This window comes from Odocoileus virginianus, chromosome 24 (assembly GCF_023699985.2).
Source record: "Odocoileus virginianus isolate 20LAN1187 ecotype Illinois chromosome 24, Ovbor_1.2, whole genome shotgun sequence".
NCBI lineage: Eukaryota > Metazoa > Chordata > Mammalia > Artiodactyla > Cervidae > Odocoileus > Odocoileus virginianus.
In genome coordinates, this window is record NC_069697.1 from 45584929 (window position 1) to 45598177 (window position 13249).

At 43.3% G+C, this 13249-nt stretch overlaps 1 protein-coding gene across 2 annotated transcripts in view; it reads right to left on the minus strand.

Annotated features, from left to right (window-relative positions):
• Positions 1–363: 363 nt before the first annotated feature.
• SRGAP1 (SLIT-ROBO Rho GTPase activating protein 1) overlaps positions 364–13249 on the minus strand; it is a 296184-nt gene continuing 283298 nt past the window's right edge. For both annotated transcript variants that reach the window (XM_070454662.1, XM_070454661.1), the window contains exons 20-22: positions 12837–12971; positions 12388–12727; positions 364–5512 (exon numbers count right to left, since the gene is read on the minus strand). In XM_070454662.1, coding sequence (XP_070310763.1) covers positions 5135–5512; positions 12388–12727; positions 12837–12971 — 853 coding nt within the window. In that variant the 3' untranslated portion in view covers positions 364–5134. The remainder of the gene's footprint in view (positions 5513–12387; positions 12728–12836; positions 12972–13249) is intronic.

Genomic DNA, 13249 nt, shown 5'->3' on the forward strand with positions numbered 1-13249 from the left:
CCTGACAAGATTTACTATCTCAAAAATTCCTTCTCGAAGGAAAAAATTCAATCTGGAATGTTGAGGACTGTGCTCTCTCAGCCGCTTAATTAAGATCCTCCTGACCTGTTCTTCACTACATAGGGGTCTCCAAACCATTCTAAAAAACCCTGGCTTCATGGACAAGGCCCTGTGAATGAGGTGCCATTTTCAAGTTCACAAACAAAAATGAAAGTGAGATTAAAAACATTAAAAAGAAAGGTAGTTTCACGTGATTTAACAATTCAAGGCAACTCAGCTCTCTAAAGGGTTAATGGTGATGAGAAAAAGAAAGGAGTGGAAACAGTGCAGAGAATCAGACCAAACTGGAAGCAGACAAAGGCAGCCAGAACTATCTTATTTATTATAAAGATACACCGTGAAGAACAGACCTGACTGTATACTGAAGCCTGGAATGGTACATGCTAAAATGTACAGTACTATACATAAAAGTGCATTGTCACAACAGATTAACAAAACATTTTTTTTTTCCCTTCCAGAACTAGAAAAGCATCCCCCTTTACTTTCACCTCAGAGACGAGGAAATGTCATGGTAAGAGGCAGCACAGAGCCGAGGAGGACAGGATGGCCATCAGCAGCACGTGAGCAGGAGAGGGGAGCGGGTGAGGTGTCGGGGCCCCAGAGAGTGGCTGTGGGCAGGGAAAGGCACAGTCACGGCTAAGAGGAAAACGATGTCTGATGACCATGACCTGACCGTGACGGATGAGGATGCAAGACTGGACAGTACTGAGCACCGAGGCATAGAAAGGTGGGCGTGGCGAAGAAGCTGGGAGAGAGTGGAGTGAAGTTTCAAAACACTCAAGTGGGTGGAGGAATTGGGTGTGGGGGGGAGTGTGTGGGGCAACAGCAAAGAGCAAGGCTAAGACTCCTCTAAAATAGAAAGGCACTTTCACATGTACATACGACAGATGTACATTGACACGATTAGGTAACAGTCACAAGCAGGAAGCCACCAGTACTGCAACTGATCAGACCAACAGGAAAGGACAATACTGATTTAATTACGTGGGCAGGAGTTAACTCTTCAGTCAGTAGGTAAATAGCAGTCTCTCCTGTCACACAGCCACTTACTATACTTTAAACGTCTAATAACCATCACACTATACATTGAACTTGGATGAATGTTCTAAAGGGGGGCATTCACAAATGCACGGTTTATATATTTTCTTTTACTAAACAGTTTCTAAGATAAGCGTTATGGAACCCAGTACAATTATTTAAACATACAAAATTCCCTACATAATTTTAAGATACAGGTACCATTTCGATTATAATACAGACTCTGTTTTTTTTTTTTTTTTTAAGAAGGTATACTTGGGTGGGTAAGTGAAAGCTCAATTTCCAGTTTGTTTTATTGATTTGAACAAAGCTGTGCCAAAGTCACTCTGCTCCACGCCTGACACCCCAGCCCAGCTGGAGGTTGGCTTTCAGCTCAGGTGCTAGCCTCCACTAGGGAGCTCCGTGGGAAGAGTCTTCACTTCTAAGCTGCCCCACAGTTCTAAGTCTCTATGGGAGGTAACTCAGAGCCAAGACAGCCCCCAGTGCATTTCCTGCATTCATGGCCTCTCATTACTGTGGTCAGGAATGACATCCCAAATCTGAGGTCTTCCAAACCCAACAGAACCATAGGCTCTTTAACTTTGGATTTCAGAGACTGTAATTACCAAACTAAAGTTTCTTTAGTTTATAGACCCTAGAGGCCATGTCTCATTCCCAAATACTAAAGAGACCTCCATGTCCCTGTTTTTTTCCCCCCTTTTTCTTAATTAAATTATGAACCCATTTTTGGGAATGGCAAAAGTACAAAGACAGAAAACTCATACCATTTGTCCCTTGGTGCTCTATATTCATTGATCACTGCTTATATTCATTTCAGTAGATTAAGTGGGACCCTGCTGTACAATATTCTATGGATTGCTCAAGGGGCATCAAAGTCAGATTACATTGTGTGAAAATGTGCAAAATTGTTAAACAATGGCATTTATGCCCAACTTGAACATGGAGCTCTACAAAGGGCCATTCAACAACTTGAAATAATTTATAGAACACTCATCAGAAAGTATGTTTTAAGAACCGTTCACTCTGTGCTAATGATTCACTGCAAGCATCCTCACCCAAACCCAAAGGCCAATTTGGTAAATCTACTTAAGTGAGTTCTATGGATGGGATGTGAACATTCAGTTATATTAGCTGTGAGTATATATTCTTGTGTAAGTGGAGTCAGGTAACCTTTGTAGAACTATCATTTACCCATCACCAAAATGATTCACTTCCCAAACTGCACATGAGGACCTATGATAAGATTCTTAAAAGCGGGTATAACCTTTTAGGAACTTATTTTCTTTCTTCTCTTCCCATTCCTTGTGCCTTCCCACTTCCCCACTGTGGGCTACACCTGTGGCTGCCAAGAGGCCCACTTGCAGGTAAACCCTTGAAGGAACTCACTGGGTGTTATTTTTGATCCTTTGTGAAGGGGCCACCTTGTCTTATCCTTGGAATCTTAGACTTTGACCAAACAAAGGAAGGATAAGTGAGTTCTTATTGAGTCCTTACTCACTCTGAGGTCACATCCTTTCCTGGGAATTGAAGGGAAAAAAAAGCCTCAGGCGACAACAGAGTAATAGAGAAAGACAGAGACAGGTGAAGAAGGAAGTGATGGGAGAGTGTTAGGAGCTGTTTCCTGGAAGAAGGCACAGCCTCTGAGGTCTGGAGCAGCATGTCCTCTGCCTTCCAAGGCAGCGGAGTCCTGGTGTGGAGGGTGGAAAGGCAGTCCTCATTCCATCACAGGTGTCAACGCCAAAGGGACGAGACACTGGGGAAGGTTACCAGGGAGACGTCTGAAGAAATGGCGTTGCACGAGTAAGATCTGGAACACTAAGTTAAAGCTTGTACAGGAACCCTCCCCAAATGAGTAAGTTCAAAACATCTCTTTTCTTTTGATGCCCTCTGTTAACATCTTACTCTCCCATCAAATAAGGAAGTGGTTTTTAAGAATCTTCTTTATTTTAATTTCTAAAAGATTTAAAGTCTCCTCTACCATTACTTCCACCCCTTTCTCTGTTTCTGTTTCCCTATTGGACAACAGAGAATGAAGAGACCAAAGTGGAATCGAGAAAGAACTGGGAGATTATCTTAAAAGTTTCAATGTTCCAGACATTTGGGAAGATTGTCCAGAAGGGTTGGTGCTACTCAGAGCTCAGTCCTGGCTGGGTTTCCATGGTGTCCAAAGGTGCTGAAAGGCTCATAAAGCTCAAGAAAAAGGTTGGGAGGGTTACACAAGATGCTGAGCTGGGCCTCTTTATCAAAATGGGTGAAAAGGATGGTTGCAAAAATTCAGAGGTTTACAACACCTGGAAATACCTGAAGTAATTTTTTTCACTATTTAGTCCATTTGTGAAATCAGGCTGCAGGCAAGCAACCAGCAGTGTGACTTTCAAAGGTAACAGTATCTCATAAATGAAACCTCTCTTTGCATTAGAATGATCAGACTGGCAAACTGAGGTAGAGATCAAAGTAACGATCTTGATTTTAGTACAGATCCCCATTTTTTTCCCACACTGATGCATTCCCCATTGAGCTGAGAAATCAAAGTCCATACTGTAACTCTTAGGTGGGCATGCGATTGGCTGCCAGTTTGAAGTCAAAGTGGTCCAGAGGTATTAGTTCTGGCTATCCATTTTTAGGGGGAAAAAAATCCCAAAGCAAACAAACAAACCCTCTTCATCAGTAAGTTCAATGACAGAGTCGATAAAATGCTTACAGATGGATAAGTGGCTGCTGATAGAACAGCGGTGATCTGTACCTTAGGAAAAAACAAACTGGGTTCAAGGTATTCTTTTTAAGATAGAGGGAAACAGAACATAAATATGGGCTAAAGAAAAACTGTCTATGGGTGACGATGTCAGAGAAAGAGGATCCCGATGGAACGGACCTGACCATGTGAATGATGTAGAGACCAGTTGGGGAAAAAACCAAGCCAGCCCTGGTTCCAGGCTGAGCAACTGGAAGGAGACCATCCTGGAACCACAGGGTCGTCTTCCCGCCTGGGCCTGGCTCTTAGCAGACCACAGCTCGAAGAGACAGATGGCGAGGGGAGCTGGGGATTCAATTTAGGATCAACAGGTCTCTGCAGCATGTTTAGGGGAGCCCAGACCCTCTAGTCAGGGGAAGAGAAGGCCCGGTGAACCAAGCACTTTCTCCACTGCTGAAGAGGAAAACACAGGGCTTCACGGGAGCTGGAAGTTACTTTCTAGGCAACAACAGATCTCTGAAGGAGTGGATGCAATAGGGTAACCAGAAAGTCTTGAAAATTAGACTGTTCTGGTCTGTGCTGAATGCAGCGGATGGACTTGGAAACCCTCCCGGGGCCTGATCAGGCTCAGGGAAAGAGTCCAGCAGGAGCTCTGGGGGACTGTCAGATGTAGTTGGCGCAGTAACTGCAGAGGGTCTAGCGCCCCCTGCTAAGATTTAACCTGGGCCCAGGGAAACAACTGTTAGGAAAAAGACAATCATCCTACTCGTTCGGGCAGTGTGCTGCAAATCCCACTGGGAACAGCCCACTATGACAACAGCAAGTATGCAGCAAGGGCTGGTCTCAGCCCTGCGGCATGAGATCAGAGGTACTCACTGTCAGCTACTAAACAGTCCCATCATCACCTTTCAGCCTCACCCCAAGTGCCACCGACCAACAGCGGTTTCACTCCAGGGCCTGGCACTGCAGACTCTCCTGCCTTGAGACGCCGGCCTTTCTGACTCACCGGGCTTCTCTAAGCCTGAAGCACTGTGCAATGTGCAGGGCAGAGCGGTGCTGTCTTCATTACAAACGGTGCAGCATTGGATTTTCAAGTAAGTCTAAGTGTTTCTATTGTCTTTAAAATGGCATATGTCCAGTTATTAAAAAAAAAAAAGAAATTACAAAATACAAATGCCCGTGTTAATTTAGCTAATCTCAGACATTACATTCCAGAACATAGAAAAGCCAAAAGATCTCCAGTTATAAGCACGTGACTAACGCAAGTTATGGATCGTTGACTTTTGTCACTAATCCGTCTTCTCTTTTTAATCATCACCCCAGATGACCACGCTCCGGTGGGTGTTACATTGTGCAGGACTTGTCTGCTGGGCCTTGGGAAGGCGGGGCGGGTCCCACGGTCGGGTTTGTTTTTGGAAGGACAGCAGGTTTCGGCCGCAGGGCTGGGGGCTTCAGCTGCACGCCCATTCTGGGTGCCACCGCAGGCTTGAAAGTACTCAGCGTGTCACTGGAGGAGCTAGTGCTCCGACGAATCTGAGGCTCTGAGCTCCTGAGGGCGACGCTGTGCAAAGGGCTGAGCGATTCGGTGGAGGCGGCGGGGGTGGGAGAGTTCTTCACTTGCTCTAAGGTATCCAGCACCACGTCGGGAGCATGCTTTGCCGTACTCTGTCTTTCCAGCTCTCGGAGTTCGTTCAAAGCAGTGTTCATCGTCTCTTCGATATCCTATTGAAAAGCAAATGACAGATGGTAACCTAGACTTCTCATGGGGATCATTTTGAAATGTACAGAAATGTGGAATCACTAGATCGTGTTATCCCTAGAGAAGGAAATGGCAACCCACTCCAGTATTCCTGCCTGGAAAATCCCATGGACAGAGGAACCTGGTGGGGGCTACAGTCCATGGGGTCGCAAAGAGTGGGCCATGACTGAGCACATCAGCACAGATCATGTTATAGGAGTTAGCGTTGCAGGTCAAGTATACTTCAAAAACAAACTCAGAAAAGAGTCAGATTTGTGGTTTCCAGAGGCAGGGGGCGGGCGGAGGGGGGGGGGGGCGGTGGTTTGGGACAACTGGATGAAGGCAGTTGAAAGAAATGAACTTCCAGTTATAAGATGAATAAGTACTATGGATGCAATGTACAACATGATAAATATAATTGATACTGTTGTAGGTTATATAAGACAGTAGTTAAGGGAGTAAATGCTAATGGTTCTCATCATAAGGAAACATGCTTTTTTTTTTCCTGTTTCTTTAATTTCACATCTCTATGAGATGATGGAATCTCACTAAACCCACTGTGCTAATCACTTTATAATGTGTATAAGTCAAATCAGTATGCTACACACCTTAAACTTAGGTACAGTATTGTGTGTCAATAACTCAATAATTAACTGGGAAAAAAAATCGGAGACAGATGAAGTTGCTAATTAATACTAATGAACAGAACCCATCTTGTTGTTGTTCAGTTGCTAAGTTGTGTCTGGCTCTTCGGAACCTCATGGACTGTAGCATGATAGGCTCCTCTGTCCTCCACTATCCATACACGACTACTGGAAAAACCATAGCTTTGATTATATGGACCTTTGTCAGCAAAGTATTCTCTCTGCTTTTTAATATGCTATCTAGGTTTGTCATAGCTTTCCTTCCAAGGAGCAAGCATTTTTAAATTTCATGGCTACAGTCACTGTCTGCAGTGATTTTGGAGCCCAAGAAAATAAAGTCTGTCACAGTTTCCATTGTTTCCCCATCTATGTGCATGAAGGGATGGAGCCAGATGCCATGATCTTAGTTTTCTGAATGCTGAGTTTTAAGCCAGCATTTTCACTCTCCTCTTTCACCCTTATCAAGGGGCTCTTTAGTTCCTCTTCACTCTCTGCCATAGAGTGATATCATATGCATATCTGAGGTTGTTGATATTTCTCCTGGCAATCTTGATTCCAGCCTGTGAATCACCCAGCCCAGCGTTTCGCATGACATACTCTTCATGTAAGTCACATAAGCAGGGTGACAAAATAGAGCTTTGTCATACTCCTTTCCCAATTTTGAACTGGTCTGTTGTTCCATGTCCAGTTTTAACTGTTGGTTCTTGACCTGCATACAGGTTTCTCAAGAGACAGGTCAGGTGGTCTGGTATTTCCATCTCTTCAAGAATTTTCCACAGTTTGTTGGGATCCACACAAAGGCTTTAGCATAGTCAATGAAGCAGAAGTAAATGTTCTTCTGGAATTTCCTTGCTTTCTCCATGATCCAATAAATGTTGGCAATTTGATCTCTGGTTCCTCTGGCTTTTCCAAATCCAGCTTGTACGTCTGGAATTTCTCAGTTCACATACTGCTGAAATCTACCTTGAAGGATTTTGAGCATTACCTTGCTAGAATGTGAAATGAGCGCAACTGTATAGCAGTGTGGATATTCTTTGGCATTGCCCTTCTTTGGGATTGGAATGAAAATTGACCTTTCCAGTCCTGTGGCCACTGCTGTGTTTTCCAAATTTGCTGGCATATTGAGTGCAACACTTTAACAGCATCATCTTTTAGTTTGAAATAGCTTAGCTGGAATTCCATAACCTCTACTACCTTTATTTGTAGTAATGCTTCCTAAGTCCCACTTGACTTCAGGATGTCTGGCTCTAGGTGAGTGACCACACCATCATGGTTATCTGGGTCGTGAAGATCTTTTTTGTACAGTTCTTCTATGTATTCTTGCCACCTCTTCTTAATCTTTTCTGTTTCTGTTAGGTCCTTACCATTTCTGTCCTTTATTGTGCCCATCCTTGCATGAATGTTCCCTTTATCTCCAATTTTCTTGATCTCTAGTCTTTCTTTCCCATTCTATTGTTTTCCCCTATTTCTTTGCATTGTTCGTTTAAGAAGGCTTTCTTCTCTCTTCTATTCTCTGGAACTCTGCATTGAGTTGGGTATATCTTTCCCTTTCTCCTTTGCCTTATACTTCTCTTCTTTCCTCAGTTATTTGTAAAGTCTCCTCAGGCAACCACTTTGCCTTCTTGCATTTCTTTTTCTTGGGGATGGTTTTGGTCACTGCCTTCTGTACAACGTCACGAGCCTCCATCCGTAGTTCCTCAGGCACTCTGTCTACTAGGTCTAATCCCTTTAATCTGTCACTTCCACTGTACAATCATAAGGGATTTGATTTAGGTCATATCTGAGTGGTCTAGTGGTTTTCCCTACTTTCTTCATTTTAAGCCTCACAGAAACTCGCATACTTCAAAGCAAGCAGACTAGCAAAAAGCATGACTGTTTTAACAGCGGTGTGTAACGTGTGTAAACTCAATGCTGTTTCACATAGCTGCTGTGACTCTGAAGGTGCAGGAGACGGAGGAAACGGCTGCAATGGCTCATGGAGCCACAGAGCCAGCACTGGCCATTCTGGCACTTGGCGGTCTCCTGGGGGTTTCGACCTTACATGCTGACATCTTGTATAGAATTCTCTTTCAATCTATGGTAAAAGGTGGCTTAAATTTAGACCAGCAATTTCTTAAGAAAAGTGAATAGGCATGAAAAATCAGGTTTTTTTTTTTTCATTCATTCAACAAATAATTTTTGAGCACTTATTATATACTTGGCTAAGTCCTAGCAGTTCTTCAGAATTCACTTCAAGCCTTCCCTGAGGCTTCTGCTCAGTAGGTCTCAACGGCAGTGGTGTTGCTCCATAGAGAGCATTTCCGTAATGTGATGTGTCGTGTATTTTTAAATGTCAAAATAACTGGGTAGCATTTAGTGAGCAGAGGTATTGGATATCTGGCAAGTATCTTGGATAATTTACATGCAATGAATTGCCCCAGATCTTGTTCAACTTTTTAATATCCTCCAGACATTAATGTAGGTGAAATTTTTTTTATAATAATCTGAGTCTAGAACTTAACTCTTTCTTATACATAAACACAAAATATTTTTTTTATAGTGTTAAGTTTTCTAAGAATGAAACCGTCATGTAAATTATACTCTGCTTTGATGAGAACGGCATGACCGCTAGTGGTAAAGAACCCGCCTGCCAATACAGTAGATGGAAGAGTCACACGTTCAATCCCTGAGTAGGGAAGATCCCCTGGAGGAGTGCAGGGCAACCCACTTCAGTATTCTTGCTGGAGAAACCCATGGACAGAGGTGACTGGCAGGCTACATTCCACGGGGTCGCCAAGAGCTGGGATACAACTGAAGCGACTTAGCATGTTTGACAGAGGGTGGTCCACCACTTTAAAAAATCGTATCACTCACGGGAACACCATTATGGAAACTGAGTTGAGACTAGTTAACCTAATACTCATTTCAATGTACATTAAAAAATTTTTTTATTCATTTACATATGGCTGTTCTGGGTCTTCATTGCTACTTGAGCTTTTCTCTACTCGTGGTGTGCCGGCTTCTCGTTGCAGTGGCTTGTCGTGTCGTGGGGCACAGGCTCACGAGCACGCAGTCTTCAGGAGTTGTAGCGCGTGGGCTCACTAACTGCAGCGTGCAGGCTCTGGAGCACTGGTTCAAAAGTAGTGGTGCACAGGCTACGTCGTTCCACAGCATGTGCGATCTTCTTGGATCAGGGATCAAACCCATGTCTCTGCACTGGCAGGCAGATTCTTTACTACTGAGCCACCAAGAAGCCCCTCCATGTTCATTTTTAATTGTATTTATGGTAGTCTACAGGTAAGTGAGAGCATCTCACTATTTCATTTGTCTTCTAGTGTGCATATGTGCTAAAGTCGCTTCAGTCGTGTCTGACCCCATGGACTGTAGCCCACCAGGCTCCTCGGCCCATGGGATTCTCCAGGCAAGAACACTGGACTGGGTTGCCATGCCCTCCTCCAGGGGATCTTCGTGACCCAGGGATTGAACCTGTATCTCTCATATCTTTTGCACTGGCAGGTGGGTTGTCTACCACTAGCACCACCTGGGAAGCCCATCTTCTAGTTTAATCAATAACTGACATTTGTTTTAATATTTCTATTTTTCCTTTTTTTATTGTATTTAGGGCTTTATATGTTTTTTTAAAAATTAGGCATATCATCTATCCATTTATTTCAGAAAATAAAGGGGAAATTACAAAGTATTTGTAAAAAGGTAAGCGTATACAATGTGCACCACTGCCAGAGGAATGGGTAAATGAAATGTGCTGTATATGTACCAGGGACTGTTACTGGGCCTTAAAAAGGATGCCACGATATGGACACATCTTGAAGGTATTAAATGGGATAAGCCAGTCACAAAAAAGACAAACACTGCATGATTCCACTTCTATGAGGCAGTCAAATTCACAGAAGGAAAAAAAGAACGGTGGTGGCGAGGGCCTGGGCAGGGGGAGGGGAAACTAGGCACTGTTCTCGAACGGGTACAGAGTTTGTTTTGCAGGATGAAGAAGCTCTGGAGACCTGTTACCAGCCAGGCGAACACTTTACTGACCTGTACACTCAGAAGAGGTCAGGGCGAGAACGGGCCAGTGAAGGCTCGCTGGGGACAGAGGTGTTGATGGCTGTGGGGTTCACTCACTCTGCTATAGGGCAGAAACCAACACAACACTGCAAAGCAACTAAATTCCAAAGAAAAGTTAAGAGGGTCTGTTTTGCATCGTTTACTCACACACACACACGAGTATTGTGTGAGGTAGGCAGAGAGCCACTGCACTAGTGAGACTGAAATGCCTCTTCTCTGCGTTTTCAGGACTTCCACTCACCTCGAGCATTAGCTTGCGGCTCTGGAGAGCAGGAACTGGCTTCCACACCCACCTCCCCCGCTGATTTACAAGTACCTTCATGCAGCGGCTGACCACTGATTTAACTGTCTATGACGTCTATCATGGACGCTGCCATACAGAAATGCTCAATGAAGACTTGCTAAGTGAATAAGCAAAGATCCAGTGATCACATAAGGGTAAGTCGCATTTTTAAAAAAAGCTCTATCAGGGGTTCCACTCATTTACTGAAAGAATTCGCGTGTTTTTGGTATGAATACCATGATGGCAGGCTCACTTATCCTCATGGGAAAATCTGAAGATGAGAGATGGAAAGATAAATAAAGGATACAGCTGGAATCCATTTTGTGAGGATGACATCACTTTACAAGTGATTATTTTCATATGTGATTTCCATTTGATGCTAAATATATGGATTTGTTTTTTTACAAGTATTAGCCCCAGAGAAAACATGCAGAGCCTGGTTTATCTGTTGAGTTTTTGCTTTTATGATTTACAGTTAAAGGGTTTCCTGGTTCTAGAAGCAAAAGGGTTAAAGTAGAACTTATTATGCCTTTCCACTACTAAGCTCCTAATTCCCTGTCTCTCTAACCTAAATACTGTTTCATATGCTTTTTATAAGCAATGATGTTATGGATTTTTCAAATCATTAAATTCAATTATAGTCAAATATCACTGGTTCTAAATACACCTCAAAGGACTCTGCGTTGCCTTTAAAATAGACAGAAACCCAAAAAGGTCAAAAGCCTTTTTGATTTTTGCTGAAAAATTATTGTGCACTTAAAATTGGATTAATTTTGTAAAAACACATTAAACTCTTCACGTAATCTAATTGCTTTCCAAAATTCTTTTTAGTTAGGACAATGAAAATAGCTTGGAAATTTGTCATATCAAAATGCAGGTTTCCTGGAGTGCTCTTTATTAAAAATGACCCATCTTTAATACTTCCCCACGTCTGTTTCATTAATTTCTCACTCACTCTTTCAAGCTTCAGTTGCAACTAGAAGACACTTTAAGATTACTCAAATGGCAAACCCTGAATCTCTTTCACCTCCTTTTTCACTGGCCATACACACGTTTTCTTTTCTTTTTTTTCATTGAAGTATACTTGATTTACAATATTGTGTTAGTTTCAGATGTACAGGATATAGTGATTTTTTTTTTTCTGTCATACATATATTTTCTGATGGTTTGTACTTTAAAAAGAGCCAGAGGAAAAAAATGGTAGAATGATGGGAAAATCCATTAATATTATTTTACTTACACTTTGTCAATTCCAATCATTAAAAAAAAAAACTACAAAGCCCTTCTCTGCTTGCGAAGTGAAGATTCACGTGCATTCAGGACTGACACAGTAGCTAGACTTGTTGTTCTTCAAACAGTCAACCATTATTTTTCACTTCCTTTATTGCCTTATCCTTCATTTCCTCAGTTGAAAGTGTCACCTTCATCAGACACTAAGAATGTTCTGTTTCAGGGTTCTCCATTCTGTTCCCTTGAATTGTCTGTTTCACTAGCTCAAGCATACGTTCAGGATCTGGGAGGGCTCGTCGTTCCTCATTCTTATTTTCTGAATCTTTCTGGCCATTTAGGAGTGATGGGCTTGACTGTCCTGGGTCTTACATTTCTGCCATGTCTCTGTTCACATCACTATGAATCCAATACACTGAGCTGGCCAAAAACTTTGTTCTGATATTATGGAAAAACTAGAACGAACTTTTTGGCCAACCCAGTATTTGGGCCCTTCTTGTAACAAATGGCCTCAGAGAATGGGCTAATTTCTGTTTTCTTTAGTTGGTTCTATACAAAAGATATGGCTCTAGAAAGTAACTCCTATAATGCCTCCTCCATCATACACTGGTACTTAGCATGTAGTACCCCCTTCAAAGCAGCCTACCTGAGCGATTGTCTCTGGGTCCAGCGGCTTGTGGTCGTTGAAGCCCGAGTACTGCCCTGATGATGTGGACCTTCTAATAGGGGGGCTGTCGATCTTCTTGAGGGAGTCGTGGCGGCTGATGTTGGTCAGGCTGCCGTGGCCCGGCCGACGCCTCCGCTCAGGACTGTCGTTGTTGAGGCCACGGTTCTGCAGCAGGCCCCGGGGATGACTGCCCAGGCTTGGGGACCCCAGGTCAATTGAGGAGTTGGAAAGACCGTGTGGGGGGTGGAGGGGGCAATGGCCATCACTGGTCCTGCCAGGACGCCTTGCCGGAGGGGGTGGCTCTCCCTTTTTTCTTTGTCTAGACAGAGAGAATAGCAGAGGTCGTCACACTGGGTAATTCTGCAAAGCTGTGGACGCCACAGCTCTTCAGAACCCCTGGAGAAGCAGAGGCTTGGGAGTCCACCTACCTGGCTAAATAGCCATCAGGATGTCGGTCTGTAGGGGAGTTCATGTCCTTGGATGAAGACTTGTCTTCAGTTACCGGCCCGCTGCTGGCCTCGCTGTCGGCTTTCTGGCTCAGAGTGTCTGAAAATGTATCATCCCTGAGACAGTGAGAATCAAGAGTGAAGGTCTTTTGCTTGATGAATGGGGACAAAAGAATAAGTGATTGCATTTATGTATGTAAGTCTTTCTCTTACTAACATAACTTATTTCTTTTCACTATAAATATAGCATCATTTCATGGCAGGTAAATTGGAAAATTCAGATGACAAATCACCCATAATATAACATCCAGAGACAACCACTGTTTGAATTCTAGAAAATATCTTTCTCTGCTTTTCTCCTCTGCCTGACATACCTATCTATAAGAATGTCCACG